Source organism: Octopus sinensis, linkage group LG4 (assembly GCF_006345805.1).
Source record: "Octopus sinensis linkage group LG4, ASM634580v1, whole genome shotgun sequence".
NCBI lineage: Eukaryota > Metazoa > Mollusca > Cephalopoda > Octopoda > Octopodidae > Octopus > Octopus sinensis.
In genome coordinates this window covers 63,833,446-63,856,573 of record NC_043000.1, presented here as the reverse complement: position 1 = coordinate 63,856,573, position 23,128 = coordinate 63,833,446, and the positions used below count along the sequence as shown (strand labels likewise).

At 35.8% G+C, this 23,128-nt stretch overlaps 1 protein-coding gene across 3 annotated transcripts in view; it reads right to left on the bottom strand.

Annotated features, from left to right (window-relative positions):
- Window positions 1-8,248: 8,248 nt before the first annotated feature.
- The window catches only part of LOC115210187, a 45,126-nt gene continuing 30,246 nt past the window's right edge, over window positions 8,249-23,128 (bottom strand). For all 3 annotated transcript variants that reach the window (XM_029778643.2, XM_036502038.1, XM_036502039.1), the window contains exons 6-8: window positions 22,705-22,901; window positions 16,726-16,841; window positions 8,249-8,614 (exon numbers count right to left, since the gene is read on the bottom strand). In XM_029778643.2, the coding sequence (XP_029634503.2) occupies window positions 8,479-8,614; window positions 16,726-16,841; window positions 22,705-22,901 (449 nt within the window). In that variant the 3' untranslated portion in view covers window positions 8,249-8,478. The remainder of the gene's footprint in view (window positions 8,615-16,725; window positions 16,842-22,704; window positions 22,902-23,128) is intronic.

Sequence of the window (23,128 nt, the reverse complement as noted above, 5' to 3'; positions counted from 1 at the left end):
TAAGCAACCATGTCAGAGAGGAATATCTGTTAGGCTTGTACAGTAGGTTAGTACATTAATTGTGAGTTGTATGACTAAAGAAAGTAAGAGGGGACAAGAAACCTGCAATTTTTGTATCAAATGAGCAGCTATGAGAAAAATAGTACCTGAATCTTTCATGATGAAATTTAAAATGAATCACATATTTAGGCTGAGTGTAATGAAATCAATCATTAAGAGTTAAAGAAAAATTGACATATTTAAAGATTAGTAGCAACAGTAGTAGTTGCAGCTTAAGTGGTTATTAACAGCAGTTTCCTGGATATACACCAGTTCAATTGTATATAGTGATATGTAAGAGAATATACTACTTTGGTTTCAGATAGATTGAATCTATTTTAGTGGATATGTTGAATTAAAGGAGAATATATATTTAATATAAATTAATGATTGTGTACGTTTAGGCATTCTCACAATGCTTTGGCTCAATGTTCCCTAGTGGCTATAAAGGAGATAATTATTGCTACCACCTAATTAAAGATTTTACTTGTTGCAAAATTGCCTTCCCAGTTAATGAGTGTATTTCTTTTATGTGACCCTAGATTTCAACCAACAAATTAACTAATGAGAGACCCTCTATATGGTTGCTTGGTCCAAGCAACTAAAATTTTCCTCAGATCACATCCTAATGTCTAAAATAGAAAAAAAAGAACATAAACTAATGTTTTCTTAGATATACTATGACTGGAATGTCTTTAATCATAGGTCTGCTTGATAAAAACTGACCTGGAATTAAACAACAACAATAGCCATTAACCAATGTCAGAACTATACTACTTAATCACTTGACCTGTTCAATCAAGCAGTCAAACAGCAAGTAAATACCCTATCTTGAAAATAAATACTTACCTCAAGTTCTACATTTTTTGTATATCTTTTACTTGTTTCAGTCATTTGACTGCACCACCTTGAAAGGTTTTAGACAAACAAATTGACCCCAGGACTTTTTTTTTAAGCTGCGTACTTATTCCATTGGATCTCTTTTGCTGATCTGCTAAGTTACGGGGATGTAAGCACACCAACACTGTTTGTCAGGCAGTGGTGGGGTACAAACACAAATGTACACACACACAATTATACAATGGGCTTCTTCCAGTTTCTGTCTACCAAATCTACTCACAAGGCTATAATAGAAGACACCCAAGGTGCCATGCAGTGGGACTGAACCTGGAACCATTTGGTTGAGAAGCAAGCTTCTATGACACAGCCACACCTGTGCTTATATATTAATGATATAGAATACTTATTTTACCCACTATAAATATTCCTGACCAAATTCATGATGGCTGATGGCAAACATACATTTACATATGTTATAAATATTAATCCTCTTTTACCCAGTTGGGAAATAGTGTTTTGACATTTAAGCACTATTTAGGTCACACTTTTATCAATTATCGTTGTCTTGCCCCTTTAAGATGCATTTCTTTCAGTTCACCTTCAACTGCTTTACATGGGACATTCTTTAAGTATCTAGGATTTTGCTTTCCAGGTCGTCTTGATCTTTTGATATCCTGTCCTGGTACATTCTAAGTGCATGGCCTAACCATCTAAACTGTTTTGGTGTTCTAGATCACTGATCATGTGCTATTTTAACCATTTTTGTCCTTATTTGAACCTTTAATGGACAAGGAAATGTGGCAGATTTTTGTCATGCACAAATATAATGGGGTGCTGAAAAGTTCCTGGCTTTGGGTAAAAGAAAAGACAGGAGGATCAGTTAAGTATGATTTTATTTAAACATATTCCCCTCTCAGATTCACTCGCTTATTGTAGAGGTCCTTCAGGTTTTCTAAGCCCTGTAAAAGAACTTAGAAGGTTGGGCCTTTAATCAGGCCTTTTGCAATACCCTTAAAGTTAAGAACTTTTCAGCACCCCCTTGTAAATGAAAGCATTGACCTTACTCATATTTCCTCCTTTTGCCACTTACCAGCATTCTGAAATTTCTTTTTTATGTATGTAAGTTCAAATATTAAAACTATGTCTTAGCTGTATCATATATCAACATCATCATTGTTTAATGTCTGCTTTCGATGCTAGCAGACGATTTGACTGAGGACTGGTGAACCAGATGGCTGCACCAGGCTCCAATCTGATCTGGTAGAGTTTCTACAGCTGGATGCCCTTCCTAACACCAACCACTCCGAGAGTGTAGTGGGTGCTTTTACGTGCCATCGGCACGAAGGCCAGTCAGGTGGTATTGGCAACAGCCATGCTCAAATGGTGTTTTTTCATGTGCCAGTAAGGTAATGCTGCTAACGATCACACTTGAATGGTGCTTTTTACGTGCCACTGGCATGGAAGTCAGTTAGCTGCTCTGGCAATGATCATGCTCAGATGGTGCTCTTAGTGCTCCACTAGTACGGATGCCAGTCATCAAATTTGATTTCAATTTCACTTGCCTCAACAGATCTTCGCAAGCAGAGTTTAGTGTCCAATGAAGGAAAGGTATGCATAAGTGGGTTGGTTACACCCATGGCATAGGCCACGAGGTTATGGTATCACTTGGCTTGTTGGGTCTTCTCAGGCACAGCATCTTTGCAAAGGTCTCGGTCACTAGTTATTACCTCGGTGAGGCCTAATGTTTGAAGGTTGTGCTTCACCACTTCATCCCAGGTCTTCCTCTTCCACAGGTTCCCTCAACCGCTAGGGTGTGGAACTTTTTCACACAGCTATCCTCATCCATTCTCGCCACATGACCATACCAGCACAGTCTATCTTGCACACCACATCTGATGCTTCTTAGGTTCAATTTTTCTCTCAAGGAACTTACACTCTGTCAAATGTGCACACTGACATTACACATCCATCGGAGCATACTGGATTCATTCCTAGTGAGCTTATGCATGTCCTCAGCAGTCACGGCCCATGTTTCACCGCCATGTAGCATGGCTGTTCGTACACATGCGTCATACAGTCTACCTTTTACTCTGAGCGAGAGGCCCTTTGTCACTGGCAGAGGTAAAAACTATCTGAACTTTGCCCAGGCTATTCTTATTCTAGCAGCTACATTTTCAGCGCACTGGAAGCTATCAACTACTTCTAGTTTTTCTCTCTGGAATGTGGCAGAAGTTGTTCTCTGCACATTTTCAGTGTTTATTGCTCCTGAGCATCTGCCACATACAAAAACTATCTTCCCAGTTAGCCTTCCTTTGATATTGCTGCACCTCTTTATGTGTCCATAGCTTACACTGGGTACATCTTATAGAGTTTCTACCTACGCCTTTTCTACAGATTGAGCAGGGTCATCTACCTGAAGGGATTTGTAGTTGCCCTGCCTTCCTACTTATTAGGACTTTGGTTTAACTAGGTTGACTCTAAGGCCCTTCGATTCTAATCCTTGTTTCCACACCTGAAACTTCTCCTCTAGTTCTGATAGTGACTCAGCAATTAGAGCAAGGTCGTCAGCATAGAGGAGCTCCCAGGGGCATCCTGTTTTGAATTCCTCTGTTATTGCCTAGAGAACTATGATAAATAGGAGGGGGCTGAGGACTGAACCTTGGTGGACCCCTACCTCTACCCGATTTTCTTGAACTATCTTTAGATTTCATTTAATACCTCAACTTGAAACAACTTAGTGGATAAGATTGCTGGCTTCATGGGCTATATACTGTACATTGAAATCTTCTGCAGATAATTGTGTATTGTTTAACCCCAGGTTGATCCTAAATAAGAACCATATTGCATATGAAAGAGATTTGATTGTTATTTCTACCACATAGAAATTGAGTAGGATAATTTTAGCTTGTCTAGATATTAACAATATGTTTAGAATTTTCTGGAAAGGAGGTCAATAGGAGTGACCACAATTTAAAGCTGGTTTCTAATGAAAACAGAAACAATTGATATCATTTACTGCACTTCTACGAGGTGGAGGGTAGTGTTTATTTTTCACTGTGTTCTAAATCTACTCAGTAATTTGTCTGTTAAATTGCATAATTAAAGCCAATTGTTCAGTCTACATCTAATTTAATGTTAGTTTGTCAATCAACAGTTTATACTAACAAACTTTTTCCATTACACTTGATTTGTTTTTTAAAAAATATACTTTAGGGAGTTTTGCATAATTCTAGATTAATTCTGAGTCAACCTATGACTGAAGACATTCCATCTATGACCACCCTGCCTTTGTTGCAAGGGAGTATGCATTGTATTACCTTAGCTGCCCCTCAACTACTGGTAGAGTTGTAGAGGTCCTGTTGTGACATAAGGCCAGGCTTCAGCATCATAGCCTGGTGGAACTCAACCCTTGCCAAGTTTTACAATCAGTTTCTTTAGAGACAACAGGAAGAATCAACCCCAGTACTGGGCTGATACTTTTTAAAATCAAGTCTCAAGGATTAAAATGCAAAGTTGACTTAGGCTGGATTTTAACTCAGTGCAGAGATCAGGAATGAAAACTGCAAAAGAATTGTAATCAAAACTCTAATGAGTCTGCTATTCACCATCTAGGACTACATAAATCAACATGCCTTTTCTTTATTTAAAATAGTCACATGTAATTTGAAGGACATTGGGTTATTTTTTCTAATCTCAAGTAATATAATTTATGTGGCTCAAGATGAATATGAACTTACAGTCCGAAAGATTGAAGTATTGAGATAAATCATTTAAATATAATGACAGTCTAACACAACTAAGTTTCCCATAAAACTGGTACAAATTCCACAGCTATACATCTAGGTGAGCTGAAACAAGACTGATTTTCTTGGATACATAACAAAACACTTGCTACAGTGGTGAAATACAAAGCCATACATATTCTTTTCAAATGATGTGAATAAAACAGTAAAATGAAATGGATGCTTGGAATTTCTTGCTTAGTCAGGAGTGAAGTGTAATGCCTATGATTCTTTAAAGTCTAATGAGACTGGTATGTATGTAGAGAGGAAGATGTTCTTAAACCGGAGATGGCCTGAAGAGTTAAAACAGTGGAGTCTACTAGAAGCACCCTAGAACCAGATGGTGGTTGGCAATGGATTGAGTATGATTCATTAGGCTATGGTGGAGATTTGAACTTAGAATGCAAATAACCAGAGCAATAATGCAAGGTAGCCTGTCCACCACTTCCCATTACTGGTACTTTATTTTATCAATTGCAGGAGAAATTTGACCTTGACAGGATTAGCAATAGGAATACAAAAAGCTGACATTTTCTCTGACAATAGCCACTTCACAGGTCAGTTGAATTGTGGGGTCATGTAGCATGTAGCTGCATTCATCATCTGTTGGTATATTCCTAGATTCTGTCGGGTGACCCATCGAGCAGAGTCCCATTCAGTCCATATCTCCACAAGACACCTCTTCATCTGCTGTAATCATGTGGTATGTGGTTGACCAACACAAGCCGTCAGCCCAGCTGGATCATGGCAAGCAGGGTCTAACTCAGAAAATCAAGCAACATGGCTAAACAGTTAGAGTTGGTGCTCCCAGATCATACAAGTAACAAGATGCAGATGAGTAGTTGATTGGGTATGAAATCTGACCAATGGTAATCCATAATCCTACGAAGTGTCCTGGAACCAAAGGAGTTCAGATGGCTTTCCTAAGAGCCCTGGACAATGTCCAAATCTCACAAATTTAGAGCAGGACAGATACTTTAGGACCCAAACCTTTGTCCTCCAGCTCTGATATCAGCATCCTTTTTCAAGGAGTCCACAACTGCACCATCTTATCCAAGTCTTTATCATAGAATTAAAATAAATTGCAGTATGTTAGCCTGTCTTTATTATTATGTCCATTTAATGTATGCGTCAAGCACAAAGTGCAAATAAAATGTTTGTGTGTTTGGTGGCAACACTATCTCAAGCAAGTACTCCAAATGGTTGCATTTAAGGTTGTGAATGGTTGGCAACTGATGAAGGCTGCATTATTTTCTAGTCTTGGAAGGAAAAAAGCTGGCCTTTTTTCTTCAGGGCCCAAACCTATGTAGTTTTGACAATTTAATAGCTGTATGGTTGCTATGAATAGTCAATAGGGATTGAAAAGTTAAATATCTGTAAGAGTTTTAACTATATCTTCATAAAGTTACAACACTGCTTATTTGATGTGCAAAATTAATTTTGGTGTTGTTGAAAAAGAAGAAATGCAGTTAAGCATTTAGTCTAGAATCACCTTATCTCCCTGTTTAATAATATTATAGGTATAAGGCCTGACATTTTAGAAGAGGAGAATAGTCAATTACATCAACCCCAGTGCTCAACTGGTACTTATTTTATTGACCCTGAAAGGATGAAAGGCAAAGTTGACCTTGGTGGAATTTGAACTCAGAACATAAAGCTAGAAGAAATGTTACCAAGCATTTAGTCTAGCATGCTAACAATTCTAGGTTGTCATGTCTTTGAAACATATTTTCAAGGTGACTATTCATAGAAACAATGCATGCATCCATATTGCACATGGATGATAACTGCATGCAAAAGGTGAACATGCTTCATTAGTGTAATAGTGTTAAGTTAGAAATAAAAGCAACTATGCCATTAATATGTGAGGAAATTTAAGGAAGGGACATCACCTAATAATGAAGTACATCTGAGTTGTTAGAATATGATTCTGCAGAAATTGTATTAGTGTTTGCTGAGAAGGGAAAGAGAATGAAAGTGATAAGGGATAATATAATAATAATAAAATTATTGTATACAGTGCTCAGGTGCACCACAACTTGTCAAAAGTGCATATAAAGCATATGCAGTAATGTACAAATGTCTGGAAAGTGAACAGTGTATGACTCAGATACATGCTTGCATGTGTATGGAGGGGAGAAAATCAGGTGTAGTGTTGGCGAATCTCAAGAAGTATGAAAGTTTTGAAGGATGCAGTGCTCCGACAACTAACAACTGATGCCAGCAGTTTGTTCCATACTTCAGCAACTCTTAGCGTGAAAAAGTGTTTCTGAAAGTCATGGGAGCTGTGCTGTTTTCTGACTTTGTAAACATGTCCACGGGTGTTAGACAGGTGGAGTTTGAAAAGGTGCTCAGAGTTATTGTTAGTAAGATGGTTAATAATTTTATGGGTGTCTGCCAAGTCAGCTGCGAAACATTGGAGTTTCAATGTATCCATTCCCAGGGAAGTAAGGCGTTCAGAATATGGCAAATGCCTGATGGAGGGTATTCTCTTGGTTGCACATCGCTGAATGGTTTCCAGATGATTAATATCCTGGGCAAGATAGGGGTTCCAGACTGGTGATGCAAATTCCAGGTGAGGCTGCACCATAGCTATATAAAGCTATATAGATAGCTGGAGAGCGGCTCACAAAGGACTTAGTAAGTAATGCCAAGACACCCTCAGCCTTCTTGGCAATTTTAGCAATGTGTTTTGTCCAACACAAATCGCTGTCGACAATAATGCCCAGGTCCCGTTCACAAGAAGACTTTTTGAGATTAGTGTTGTGGAGGGAGTAAGTAGACGCTGGGTTTTTCTTCCCAAAATGCATGGTGGTACATTTGTCCACAGTCAGCTTGAGTTGCCAGTCCATGATCCATTGCTGCATTGTGGTCATTAATGACAGTTAGTATCACTTTTGCAATGTTGGAAGTGAGGGAGATATATTGGTAGTTGGCAGTGTGAGATTGACTGTCCCTTTTTCAAATATGAGACATACTATTGCTTGTTTCAACAGTTTGTGGTGGATCCCTGTAGAGGCAGGAGAGATTGAAATGTTTGGTGAAGATGGGAGGTAGTTCCGAAAAATAGCGTTGTATATACTAATGGAGGAGAAACTGTCAAGGCTAGAGGTATTTTTACACTTGTGATTGGATTTTGTTGTATATATGTATATATACATGTGCATATGTGTTTGTGCATGCACATGTGTGTGTGTGTGTGTTTCTAAGCAACATTGACAGGAAATCAGGATCTTTATTTGCAGAAGTGCTAATTAATTAGAAAACTGTATTATTTATACATTTTTGAGGATCATTAATAGACTAAGGAAGGTGAAATGGCTTTCAACTATAAATCAAATTCTTACTCTATCTTACTCGTTAATTGTGTGTTACAATTTACATGTGCAATAAAGCGGGGTAAGGTCTTCAGAAATGGTGAAAAGCCAGACTAAATACCTCTTAGAATTTACTTTTATTACTCTGAGTTCAAATCAACAATCAATAAAATAAGTGCCAGCATTATATTGAGGTTGAGTCACTCTGCTATAACACTCCCTTACAAGATGTGACCATATGCTTAATTAAAAGAAATCAATATTAATGTATATAGTGATAATAGCAGCAGTTTATGTAGGGAAAAAATCTGAAAAAAAAAATCTATCACTTATTACTGAGAAAATATGTGAAAATAAAGTCATTTATTAGAATTAATTAATCATATATATATTTTATATGGTAATGTAATTAATGTTTTTGCTTTTATTTGTTTCTTTTTTTCTTTTAGTTTCTGGTTTGAATGCCTGTGAAACAGTATTCTTCTAGTTGCTTGATCTCATCAAGAAATATACCAATTCCATTTACTTTCATCGTCATCATCACCATCACCATCATCTTCATTACTGTCTGTCCTACATTCACTGCTCACTACACTACCAAGATGTTTTCTTAAATATATTTTTCTCCAAATTCTCCTGTAAAAAAAAACGAAATTATTGATTTAACCTTTTAACATTCAGATAATTCAGTCAAACTTTTTTTTATTCACATCATTCATCATCATCCTCATTTAACATCCGCTTTCCATGCTGGCATGGGTTAGATGGATTGACTGGGGCTGGTAAGCTAGAGAACTGCACCAAGTTCCAGTCTGATTTGGCATGATTTCTACGACTGGATGCCCTTCCTAAAGCTAACTACTCCAAGAGTGTAATGAATGCTTTTTATGTGCCACCGGCACATGTGCCAGTTAGGTGACACTGGCATCAGACACAACTACAATTTCACTTGACTTAATGAATCTTCTCCAGCACAGCATATCACCAAAGGTCTCGGTTTTGAATTAATCATCTGAGATTTCATTGATGCTACTGTTTACTTTTAGCATGACATTGTTGGATTGGTGTGAGAGGCTAGATCTGACCAGTTTGAACATAAAACAGGTAGACTCTTCGGGCTGGATATGGCTAATTTAAATGCTAAAAGGTTAAATAATGAATTATTAACTACAGTATTATTAATTAACAATATAATAATTGCTTCTAATTTAGACATAAGCCTAGCAGTTTTGAGGAGAGGATTTACTTGATACTATCAACCCCAGTGGTTGACTGATATATTATTTTATTGACCCCAGTACATAATTATTACTAATTTATTGGTTCCAGAGGGATGAAAAGGAAAGTTGATTTCAACTCAGAATGTAAGGAGCCAGAACAAATACCAAGGAATTTTATCTGACACTCTAGTGATTATGTCAATAATAATAAAAGTTTCTAAAATAGACACAAGGCATGAAATTGTGGGAGTCAGTATTAATCAATTCAACTGAGTCAAGTACTTCACTTGTAATTATTTTATCAACCTCAGAAAAATGAAAGGTACAGTTGACCTCAGTGGAATTTGAACTCAGAATGTAAAGCCAGAGGAAATGCTGTCTAGCATGCAAACAATTCTGCTAGCTTGTCATCTTATCTCCCTGTCTAATGATCCTTTCTACTATAGGTACAAGGCCTGAAATTTTGGAAGAGAAGAATAGTCAATTACATCAAACCTAATGATCAGCTGGTACTTATTTTATTGACCCCGAAAGCATGAAATGCAACATTGACGTTGGTGGAAATTGAACTCAGAACATAAAGTCAGAAAAAAATACTGCCAAGTATTTAGTCCAGTATGCTAGCAATTCTTTTAGCTTGCCATTTTGTTTCCTAGTCCAATAATGACCTCAAATTTTGACACAAGGCCAGCAGTTTGTGGGGAGGGACTAAATCAATTAAACCAGCTCCAGTGTTCAACTGGTACTTTTATCAACCCCGAAAGGAGGAAAGGTAAAGTCAACCTAAGTGGAATTTGAATTCAGACTGTATAGGCAGATGAAATACTGCTAAGCATTTTGCTCAGTGTGCTAATGATTCTGCCAGCTCCCCACCTTATCTCCCTGTCTAATAATTAATAATTGTTATTAGAAAAGTAGTGGAAAGTGGAATCAGAGGAGTAGTATTTGATTTGACCCTTTATGCTTAACCCTTTCGTTACCAAACCGGCCGAAAAAAATTTTGGCTAATGTGACCAAGCCGCCCAAAACTGCCTGAATTTACCTATTCATATTTAAATGAGAATATCAGAGCAAATCTCTTTAGTACATTCGTGAAAACACGTATTATACTTCGTAAAGAGTTCAACTACAGTTTTGTACAAAAATCGAAGTGTAATTTTAATTCTGTGAATTTTGGGAGATTTTTTTTCGAAATTTGTTCCTATTGTGTTTTCAAAATTTGTAATTCTGACAAAAAAATGGATACGAATTTCATTATATCAAGCAGCGAGTCAGAATTCGAAGGATTTTCTACTGAAGACCTTCATAAATCTAACTCTATGACTGAAAAAAAAAAAGCATGTGGTATTTGATAATGAATCTGATGTTTCATTTTCCGAAAGTGAAAACAGTGAATCCGAGAGCTCCAAGAAAATGAATTGGCACCAGAATGGAGTGAAAATTTTAAAACTGTTTCTTTCGGTGATTTTTCTGAAGAAACTGGACCAAGCCACAGACTTTCCCAGAAGAGTAAAGCCTTAGACTATTTCTTTTTACTTTTTCGAATGAGCCTATTTGAAATCATTACGGTGGAAACGAACCGTTACGCTAAATGTAAACAAAACGAAAGAAAGTGGTTTCCCATAACCTTAAATGAAATTAAGACTATTTTGCCATAAATATTATTATGGGTATCAGAAAGTTACCCAGAATAACAAATTCTATCGTAAAATTTTGTTGTATACCCAATTGAATATTAGCTAATAACCCATTTTCTATAGCGATGTTTGAACAAAATTTTAATAATTTTATATTTTGTTGAATTTACCTGTATCTACCTGCAATTAGAGTCACTTTGTGACAAAAATTATAGTATAGAATTGGTTGAGAACATTTCATTAAATTATCTTCCAAAATTCACGTTAATATATTGATAAATAAAAAAGTTATAGTTGTTTAATGAAACCAGACTAAATTTATGATTACGTTAGAAATTAATTGAAACACATAAGGGGTGTATTTTGGTCAGAAATATAGTAACGAAAGGGTTAAAGTTCAAACCTTGTCAGAGTTGACTTTGCCTTTTATTCGCCATTTTAAAAGCACTCAGCACACTCTGTAAAGTGATTGGTGTTAGGAAGAGCGTCCAGTCATAGAAATCAAGCCAAAACAGATTATGGAATCTGGTGCAGTTCTTCTGCTTACCAGCTCTAGTCAAGCTATCCAACCCATACCAGCACAGAAAACAAATGTTAAAGCATGATGATGATGATGACAATGATGATGGTGATGATGATGTTGATAATGAGCTATAAAATAGTTCCAGGCAAGTATAGATTCATTCAAATAGACTACACTTCTCTCCTACAAATGTTTGGTCTTCTGCCAATATTAGAATACAATTTTTCAAGTTGTTGTTGTTGATATTATTATTATTATTATTATTATTATTATTATTATTATTATTACTATTATCATATTCTATTAATAACTTCATTCAAGATAAAATTCACTAAACGCATTGAATAATTTACTCTTCTTCCTACTGAAATGCTAGAAAAAAAATCATAAATAAATGTTTATAACATGTTGTACAAAAATAACATAGTAGTTAACTTGTGAACAAGAACAGCCAAACAATATTATGGCTCTAAGAGTACATGTCTGAGTGCCTGAATGGCACAATAACAAGAGAAATACTAGAAGTTAAAGTTTAGAGATGAATAAATTCCTTTCAAATTCTGGCTGTAAAGAACACAAGTAATCTGAGAGGCTTTGTGATATTTGATAAATGATATGAAAAGTAGATAAAGGAATGTGCCTTATCTTTCTGAAAGGTCAAGTTAGATTATGTGAAGGTGAGAGGTGTCAAGTTCAACAATATAATTAACTAATTAATTGTTCTCTTCTAACAAACTTCACTCACAATCACAAGTTTCTAAATTAATTTTCGAAACTAAGCACTTTCAAAATTATAAGGTTCTATGAATATCCTGGGTTTCTGTGACATGAAGTAAATAGTATCCCACAACTAGCCTTTCTGGTGGGAGAGGCTGAAATGAGCACTGACAGCTAATGAAATACTTCTCAGTTTCAAATTATTCTCATCTTAGGGCAAGAATTAAACCACCTAGTTTAATTCCCTGCCACAAGGGAAGCCTCTATACAGTTGAACAACATCATAGAGACATCAGTAACTAATATTGCTGGTATAATTTAAGTATCATAACTACCAATATAACCTTTCTTTAAGATGTAAGACCAAAGATCTCTCAAATAATGTCCTATATCTTAAAGAAAGCATATATTAGCCAACATAGTATCTGACACACAAATTTGATCATAAGTGAGCCTAAGGCTAAATGACACAATAATGTACTGTGCAATGTCATTCTCTATGGGTTGGGAATATTGTATATCTGGAGCACTAGGTCAGTGGAAAGTAACTAGTAACTACATGCATGGTAGTCACTAGAGCTGGCCAGATTGGGGGATGGCTAAACACAATAAAAAATTGGAGCTGAGCCATGGATGTAATCCAATAATCATGGAAGGCTATGAACTAGTGACCTATGCCTCTTAGCTAGTTGTCTATTCTATTATCTAATTGATTCAGTCATCCCCATTTCATAATCTAATGTACATGTAGTACCAATAAGGTGGGATCACTCATCTAAACAGAGCACTAATATCTCCCACAAATCATCTTAAATAGGGAAAAGTAATGTAGTCCTTTCTTTCTGCACCATCAAGATTTAAATTAACCTTAGAGACTTCCTTAACAGGTACTATGTGCTTATGGAATTTTCGTGGGAGAATATGAAGGTGATTTTCTGTTGCTTTCTTTCAGGCAATTTTTGTTTTACAAGAAACCATTTTGTTGGTTGGTTGGATACAAATTCCCTACTCAGAATATAAAGAGCTGGAACAAATACCACAAAACATTTTGTTCAGTGCTTTAACAATTTTGCCAGTTTAACACCCTGGACATGCATTTTAGTTTATTAACCCTGGAAGGATGAAAAACAAAGTTGACCTTGATATTATTTGAACACTGAATATAAAGAACTGAAACAAATACAACAAGGTAATCTTGTTTGCCACTCAAATGATTCTGTCAATTTGAAGCCTTAATATAATGCCACGTCAAGCCAGTGTGATAGAGTAGGCTCATCAAACTAGTATGATTTCAGGCTCAAATTCATGGTTTCCGCATTGAATCATGGTTGGTGGAGAGAACATGCAGAGGCCCTCGTTCTGCAGTGGACTGAACATGGGCAATCCAATCCAATATAATGCTACAGAGTCATAAAAAGATAGGACAAATGTGGTTGGTATACCCATAACCGAAAGGTTAGTATGATCGAAACAGACCTGGAGCTGAACGACAAATCGGTTGATTTTTCTACATCTGGGACATTTTTGCTCTGTTATGCTTTGCTGCCTGGTAAGGGGATTGTGTGGAGTTTCAGTATTGTATGTAGCATAGTATAGCACCACTTCTAGGGTAAGTCTTCATGACATGTCTGCAGTAAGATTAACTTATTCTTTTTGTTTAGTCCAGATCAAATCTCAGTGAGCAGCCTTTTGTTCAAAGGAGTCCCAACTGCAATTATCGTTTTTTAAGACAGTGAACTTTATCTAAAACTATATTATCCTAAGTCCTTCTTTTTTAAAGGCATTATGGTATGATTTGAGAGAGATTTAGCTGCTATTTCCAGCACCATACTTCTAAAGATTAAACTCATTCCTCACTACATTCCATAGTAAATTAATTGTCATTAATTCAAATACTGAAGTTGTCTTCTCTTGTTTTTTTTTCAACAAAATTAGTAATTTAGAAAACAATTATTTGCATTAACGTGGGTGTAATTTTAGTTAATTAAAATTTCTAGGTTTATTACATCAGGTAGGCTAGAATCCATTTTACAATTTTGCTATTTCTTAACAGGCTGAGCAAATTCATAGAGGCATCCTTGTTGGCTTATGACTCTTGCTAGCTCTGTTATCTATTCAGCTGTAGCAAATCTATGGTGGTTGACAGAATGATTGGTTTAAGAAAATGACGAAAATGATCTCTATGAAATCAATATAGTTGTTTGAAAACTACTATTTTTCAAATATTGTTGTTTATTTTCAATGGATAAAGAACTTTATAGTTATAGAGGAGGCAAAATGGGATCATGTAGATTTGTTTCCTCAAAGGCTATTAGCAACTACAAATGATGTTTAACACTTTACCTATGATGGGAGTCACTTGTAACTTGCTATGCTAAATTCTTAATTTACCATGGGAATCACAGCTTAAAAAATTGAAAAATGCATAATTTGTAACAAAATTAGACTGCTGGTACAAAAGAAAATATGGGCTTGGTAGGCAAAGTGTTAAAAACCTTAAGCTTTCAAGTGAAATTATGTCCTTGTTGTTGCAGATCAACTCAGATCAAATAGAGACTTACAATAAAAGACATTCTAGCCTAACCATCCATCTTTTATTCTATTCAGTGTGTCTAGGATCACATTAGCCAATATATCTTACTTTTCTTTAAGGTTATATGATGCAATTTGAGAGATTTAGCTACCTATTTCTAGCAGACCAAGCAACTACATAGAGGTTATCTCATTAGCTCAAGTGCAATTAGTTTATAAATCTTAGATTACCCCAAGCTCATGACTATTCTTTTTTTTAGAGCATTATATTACTAGGCTTCAGGTTTTACAAATTAGATATACAATCAATGACCTCTAAGTTTTTGTAAGTTATGGGTACTTTTGAAAACATGTTAGAGTTATCTAATTATCAGTATGGTCAGTAGAACAAAACACATGCACACATGTGTACATATACATACATGAATACATACACCTACACATATGTGCATGAATAAAAGCAAAAGAAAAAGAAAAAAAACCCAGCAACATACAAACTAGGTATAAGTACTTTAAGTTTTCCACACTGTTAACCATTAACCTCATCTTTTTCTACACTATATTTGGATTATGATATTTTCACATAATCCTCTATACATACCTTTTCTCTCCCTCCCCCTCCTCTATACATACCTTTTCTCTCTCTCTCTCCCCATTCCACTATAATACCTTCTCTCTCTCTCTTTAATCTTCTATCTGTCTGCTTGTATATATCTTATATCTTTTACTTGTTTCAGTCAATGGACTGTGGTCATGCTGGAGCACTGCCTTGAAGGGTTTTAATCAAATGATTTGACTCCCTAGTACTTATTCCTGTAACTGCTAATTTACAGGAATGCAAACAAACCAACACAAGTTGTCAAGTGGTGATCACACACACACTTTATACATAGGGATGGTCATATTTTGCCAATTAAACACACACTATGTATAGCTTTATTATTATTATTTTAATTTCTCTGTCAAAGCTCTTACATCACACATCCTGTGACCTCATCAGCAACTCTCGATCCCATGTGTCTCCTCTTGTTTTTTTATCCCATTATATATATACACACACACACGATGGGCTTCTTTCAGTTTTCATCTACCAAATCCACAAAATTGGTAGGTCCAGGGCTACGGTAGAAGACATTTGACTAATATGGGACTGAACTCAGAATGTAAAGGGAAGTAATCATATTTTGTCAAGTGCATTTTTACTGACTCTGTACTGATTCTATCCGTCTTCTACTCTTATGCCTATAAAATAACTAAAAGTAAAATTAGCCTCATCAAATAGGAAATCTTAGACTACTATCCTAACGACATTACCTTTAATCATTTATGAAGCAATCTTGCAAAGAATGAGGAATGCTAATTGTAATCAGTTACTTATGGAAGTTGTTGAGTCAAATACAACCAATCAATTAAGAAATAAAATTGATAAATTACTGGGAATATGATACTTTCTGAAGGTGTTCATTATGAATGACTAGGCATTTACAGGATTTGCTCTTCTAGTCATGAAAATCTATGGAGTTGCTATTTAACCTCAAGTCGGCACCAATTGAATAAACTTATGATCAAAGTTGTTCCAGCTACAACTAGTCAGTCAAATATCTCTTCCTTCTTTTTTAAGACAAAATGGGAGATTTGGCTGTTGTTTCTAGAATGCCAAACAAATGCATAGAGTAGCAGTTCTCTCTCTATGACTTAGGATCTCCTTTTATTTACATGGATTTTCCCTATGGATCCCAAGCTTTTCAAAGGTCTGTCTACTTAGCGCATGGATCTCCAGTAATCTCTTTGTGGGGCCCTGGGTTTTCCACTTCCATAAGTTCCATCTCCTTTAAGCAATCAACACTTTATACAGCTATCCTCATCCATATGCATTACATGACTAAACCATCACAGCTATACCTGACTCCTTGTATACCTAATTTTTCTCTCAACATATCTGCACTTTGTTGTACATGCACACTAATGTTGCATATCCAGTGGAGCATACTATCTCTTTTGCCTTCACATGTCCTCTAATTGTAGGGTCTATGTCTCAACATCCTAGGCTGAGAACTATTGGCATAGCTTCCTTATTGGTTCGAATCTATAAAGTTGGATATGTAAAACAATTCTTACCGGACATCTCTTTCACTAGTGTCTGCGTCTCTGATAGCTTCTTTCAGATAACCTTCCATTTCAGCACTGCTGCTTTTGAAGTATTCATTTTGTTTTATCCATTTATGTAATTCCATCTATATATATAAAAAAACAGATTATAATTATTTCATATATTGTAATGGTGAAAATTTCAGTGAAAAATTTCATACATAAAGCTTGTATCAGACTTTGAAGTTTCGTCCAGCTACACCATTGTCAGTTAGTTTTGCCTTTAAATACTCTCTATTACTCAACATATATATATATTTGTTTAAATATATGAGCAAATGTATATATAGATGCAGGTGTGGCTGTGGTAAGAAGTTTCTCAACCACATGGTTCCAGGTTAATTCCACTGCATGATACCTTATATACATACATATGTGTGTGTGTATGCGCGCACATGTGCATGCTCGTACAAGTGTTTGTGTTTGTCTTGACATTGCACAATAGTTGTAAATGAGTTTCACTGTCATATAAGCAGTACCATTCATTTCCAATATTCTGTGAGAACATGTCTGGCCATGGAGAAATATTAACCTTACTTGGAAATGAGTGAAGGTTGGAGATAGGAAGGGCATCCAGCCATAGAAAATGTGCTTCAAAAATAATCTCTCTAACCATGAAAGCATAGAAAATTGGGCATTAAATGATGATAATGATAATAATGATGACAATGATGATGATGATGATGACAGATGGTACTATTAAGAAATAAATGAAAAAAATAAGTTTTTGGTATTTTTAAATAACTCTCCACTATGGTATTTCAGCACAGTCTCAGATGAAGTCAGTTGTCAAACAAGTACACTTCTAAAATATGAATATATATATAATTATAGAGTAAAGCTTTCACACTCAGTTTCATATGATTTAATTTCCAAAAATTATATTTTGTTACAATAAATACTATTAGTCAAAATTAGTAACAAAGAAGGTCATGCTGAACTCTGATCTTTTGAAGCTGAGATTGAATTGTTGATTTTATAAAAATATTTTAAGAAGATCATGAACTAAATTTGTTTCTTTCATATTTCTTATGCATGCAGTTTGGTTAAATAAAAGAAACAAAAACAAGATACTGGTTCAACTTATCTTTTGTGTAAATATACAATATCTTTTGTATCTATGAAGTACAATTTATGGACCACCATGTTGCATGTAATATGCACCAAAGCTCTGCCTGTCATGAAGTTTTAAAAATTTGTTTTCTGAATTTTTGTAGTAAATTATCTTCACCATTGACATTTAATGTCCATGTTCCATGCTGAAATGGGTCGGATGGTTTGACAATATCTCATGACCCAAGAACTGCATCATATTCCAGTGTCTGCTTTGGCATGGTTTCAACAGTTGAATGCTTTTTCTAATGCTAACCAGTTTTACAGTATGTACTGGGTGCTGTTTCTTGTGCTACCAGCACCAGTGAGATCACCATGCAGAACCAAGTTTAACAACCATAAGTCCTCCTTTGATATCCATAAGAGATTTAAAGTCATAGCCTTGGTTAAGCATATATGGTTATTGAAAGAAGGCACTACAGATCTAAAGTACTATGAATTGCAATATCGAGTGGAAAATTCTGGAGAAATACACACTTTATCTTAACAGTAGCAGAAAGTGCAGATTTTACTTAGTGGAGAAAAAAATTATATTTAAAAAACTCACTTCACCCAGACACCCAGCTGTATAAAGAAGTGTCGATTGTTAAATGTTGAAGGAACATGTGGAAAAGGTAAACCTAGGAAGATGTGAGATCAAGTGGTGAAAACTGACCTTAATATGTTGAGCCTCTCAGGCAACCAAGATGAATGGCATTATACTGTGCTTATGGAGACCCGTCCATATCAACAGAATTGAGGCTCTGTCAGGCCTTCCCTCATGACTCATCTATTTTCTTCACTTCCCACTACACCGAATAGATATCCTCTGTGTCCAACTAATTCCCTAGCTCTAATAATTTGTCAGTCAGTGCACTTTCTATTCTGTCTCATTCATGTTGTACCCAAATTTCATATCTTTTTCTTTCTCTCTCTCACTTTCCAAGTGGAAAAGCCATGTATTCACCTTTTCAGCAAGATACCTGCTCCTCTTCCTCTATCATAGTTTCTTATTTCTCCAGTCTATACCCTGCTCAGTCAAGAGGTCTTATGTCATAAGTACTTGGCATATTCACCAATGTTGATGCCACGAAAAAAGCACCCAATACACTCTGTTAAGTGTTTGACATTAGGTAGGGCACCCAGCTGTAGAAATTATGCCAAAGCAGAACCTGGAAGAGCCTTTTGGCTTGTCTGATCTTGTCAAACTGCCCAACCCATGGAAAAAAACGGACATTAAGGATGATATATTTATGATGGGTTTCTTTCAGTTTCCATCCACCAAATCCACTCAAGGTTTTAGTTGGCCCAGGGCTATAGTAGATGACACTTGCCCAAGGTGCCACACAATGGGGCTAAAACTGGAAGCACATGGCTGAGAAGCAAACTTCTTACCACACAGCCATCAATTTTTATACATACATTTTTCATTGGTGATAAGATGCAACGCAAGACAGTTAAAGTCTGGTTTTAATTGGTAATAAAATATAATATACTACACTTGGAATATATATAAAAAAAAACATCCAGTAATTGCAACTGATAATGCTCAATCTGTGATAAAAAAAATGGCAAAAACTACCACAGTGAAACTCATATTACATGGAAGTAAGCTGTGAAGCTACTAAGAAATAAAGTTATTTATATAAACAAGAAATTTGGAAACATTCCCATCTATATATTGTATCTTTTATCTTTTACTTTTCAGACATTGGACTGTGGCCATGCTGGAGCATCACCTTGAAGGGTTTAGTCAAATAAATCAATTCCAGTACATATTTTTAAAGTCTGATATTTGTTCTGTAAGTATCTTTTGCTGTAAACAAACTGACACCAATTGTCAAGCAGTGGGTTAGGGGTAAATACAAAAACACACACATACATATATACATATGGTAGGCTGTCATACAGTTTCTGTCTGCCATATTCACTCACCGGGCATTGGTCAGCCCAAAAAAGGTGCCATAAAGTGGGACTGAACCTGAAATCACATAGTGTCAAAATGAGCTTCTTAACAACACAGCCACGACTTATTAAATTTTAACTTTTTATCAGGTCATTAAGAATGAAATGTCCGATTTTCTTATGCACCAAGTTTGACAGTCATTAACTCTAATGTTTTGTCCTGACAATTCTTTGTTTTACAAAACTGAAGGGTTAAATCATCACTTTTTGAAATTCATTTCATGATGTCTGATTATATTGTGAGTTTTTCTTGTAAATCAATTTTTGTGGACCCATGAATAGATAAAAAATTCCATGTTGTTTATGAATATGAGTTCTGTCATGGAACATTAATGAGGTGTTTGGTGAAGATGTGGCAAGTGAGCGCACTGTACGCTGATGGTTTGAGAAGTTCAGGCCTGGTGACTTTACTCTTGAAAATCAGCTCCATGGTAGACCTGAGACCAAGGTGGATAATAATAAGCTGGAAACTGTAGTGGAAGTCAATTAATCTCAAACTACGCATGAGTTAGCAGCAAGGTTTGATGTTTCAATTCCAACTGTATTAGACCATCTGAAACAAGTTGGCAAGGTAAAGAAGCTGGACAAGTGGTACCACACAAACTGAACGAGCACCAAATGACATGTCATCTTTAAACTTGTTGTTCTTTGGTGTCATAGCATAAAAGCAAACCACTTGTGCATCATATTGTTACGTGTGATGAAAAATGGATTCTTTTCAACAATAGCATGCATTCTGCACAGTGGTTGGATAGAGACAAAATGCCAAAGCACAATCCAAAAAAGAATATTCACCAAAAAGAAGCTAATGGTGTCTGTTTGGTGGTCCACCACTGGTGTCATCCACTACAACTTCATGAGACCTGGAAAGTCAATTACAGTGGATGTATACATCAACCAATTGGATGAAATGATGAGTGAACTTGCAATTAAACAACCGAGGTTGGTCAATAGTGACAGACCAATTCTCTTGCAAGACAATGCTCGACCACATGTTGCACAAAGAACACTATTCAAGTTACAGGAACTGAACTTGGAAGTAGTTTGTCATCCACCATATTCACCAGACCTTGTATCAACTGACTATCATGTTTTTCAAGCATTAGACAACTTTTTGCAAAGGAAAAACTTCAAATCTGAAGAAGATGCAAAAAACAGCCTTTCATGATTTCATCACCTCTTGCTCTCCAGAATTCTTTGCTGCCAGCATAAGCTTTCAATAAAATGGCAAAATTGTGTTGATACTTTCATTAACTGCATTGCTTTTTGTTGAGATATAGTAAAATATACTTTCAGTTCAAAATCGGACATTTCATTCTTAATGATCTGATATTTACTTTTTCAAAATGATAGTAATCATATTGGTTTCAGAGTTTGGCCAAGGCCAGAAGTTCAGGGGAGTGGGTAAGTCAATTAAATCGACCCTGAAAGGATGAAAGGCAAAGTCGACATTAGCAGAATTTGAACTCAGAGCATAAAGCCAGATGAAATGCTAAGCATTTTGCCTGGCATGCTAACACTTCTGTCAGCTCACTGTCTTACTGATGGTAATCATACTGATTGCCAATATTTCAAGGTTGACATGGCAGCAAGCTGGCAGGATTGTTAGCATGCTGGGCAAAATGCTTAGTGGCATTTCATCCATTTTCACACTTTGAGTTCAAATTCTGCTGTGGTCGACTTTGCCTTTCATCCTTTTAGGGTTGGTAAAATAAGTACCAGTTGAATACTAGGGTTAATGTAATTGATTTACCCATCACCCAAAATTCCTGGCCTTGTGCCAAAATTTAAAATCAGTTTACCTTAAGGTATTCAATTGCATACCTTTATGTTCTGAGTTCAAATTAAACCAAGTTGAACTTTACCTTTCATTTCTCTGGGGAGTCAATAAATTAAAGGACCAGTCATACACTGGAGTTGATGTAATTAACATTAGCTGATGGGTCCACAAACTCATTAGTGCATTGGACAAAATGCTTGTGGTATTCAGTAACAGTGGTTTACATTCTGAATTCAAATCCTGATGTGCTCAATCTTGCCTTTCATCTTTCTGGGGTCAATAAAATATAGTAGGGACACGGCCCGAAATTTTGGAGGAGTGAGCTAGTCAATTACATTGACCCTCAATGTTTGAGTGGTACTTATTTTATCAATTCCAAAAGGATGAAAGGCAAAGTTGTCTTGAAAAAATCTGAACTCAATGTAAAGCTAGAAGAAATACTGCTAAGCATTTTGTCTGGCATGCTAAAGATTGAAGCGGGTGCTTGAGAAGACATGTCAAGTTAAGTGAAATCATAATCACAGTCAATGTTAGTGACATATGAAAGGTACCTGTGCCGGTGACACATAAAAGGAATCCATGGTGGTGACATGTAAAAGGTACCCAGTACTGTCTGTGGAGGAGTGGTTGGTATTAGGATGGGCATCCAGCTGTAGAAACCAAGCTAAAATAAACTGGAGCTTGGTGCAGCTCTCTAGTTTACCAACTCCAATCAAATTGTCTTACTCCTGCTAGCATGAAAAACGGATACTAAATGATGATGATGATGATGTCAAAGAACGTAACAGGAATAGTAGAGTACTGAGCTTGTAGTATTTAAATTTTGATTTCAAATCCAACTAGGGATGAAGTTGCAGTTTAAAGATCCAGAAGCAATAATTACTACTGAGGTAAATACTATACATATTGGGGTTAATTCCAAGCCCATTCTTCACAAATTTTTGTATCTCTTTGTCAAAATTACAAATCATCTCATGCGAGCGAAGGGCAAATCTATCTTGAATGCAAAATTTTGTACCTGCTTGGAACTTACCTTTAGATTTTATTTTTGTTACTCATAAAAAGTAGGGAAAATATACATTTAAGGGAATAAAAACAGAGATAGAGCTTACGTCTGTGTCTTTTATACATTGTTCCAGCTGTAAACAGACTGAAATAGGAATATAGTTATTACACATGTCAGTTTTCTTGGTCTGTAGCTCATCCAATTTCTCAAGAATAGCAATTCTTAGTGTTTCCACATCATCATAAAATTCTAATTTTGGTTTAATTTCTGGCACATCTTCAGCACTATCATCATAAAGGCTGACTGGAAAAATAAATAAATATAATTCCTCAAGAAAATAATTTACCTGTTGAAATATGAAAAAATTTTCTCAGAGAAACTAACAGCAAAAAATAAGAGTACAACATGCTGATGAGGGGAGCCTGTCAGTTATTGCTCAATCTCTAGAAATAACAGTCAAACTCCTCTCAAGTCACACTTTAATGTCTTAAAAATGAAATGATATATTGGATAATGCATTCCTGGATATA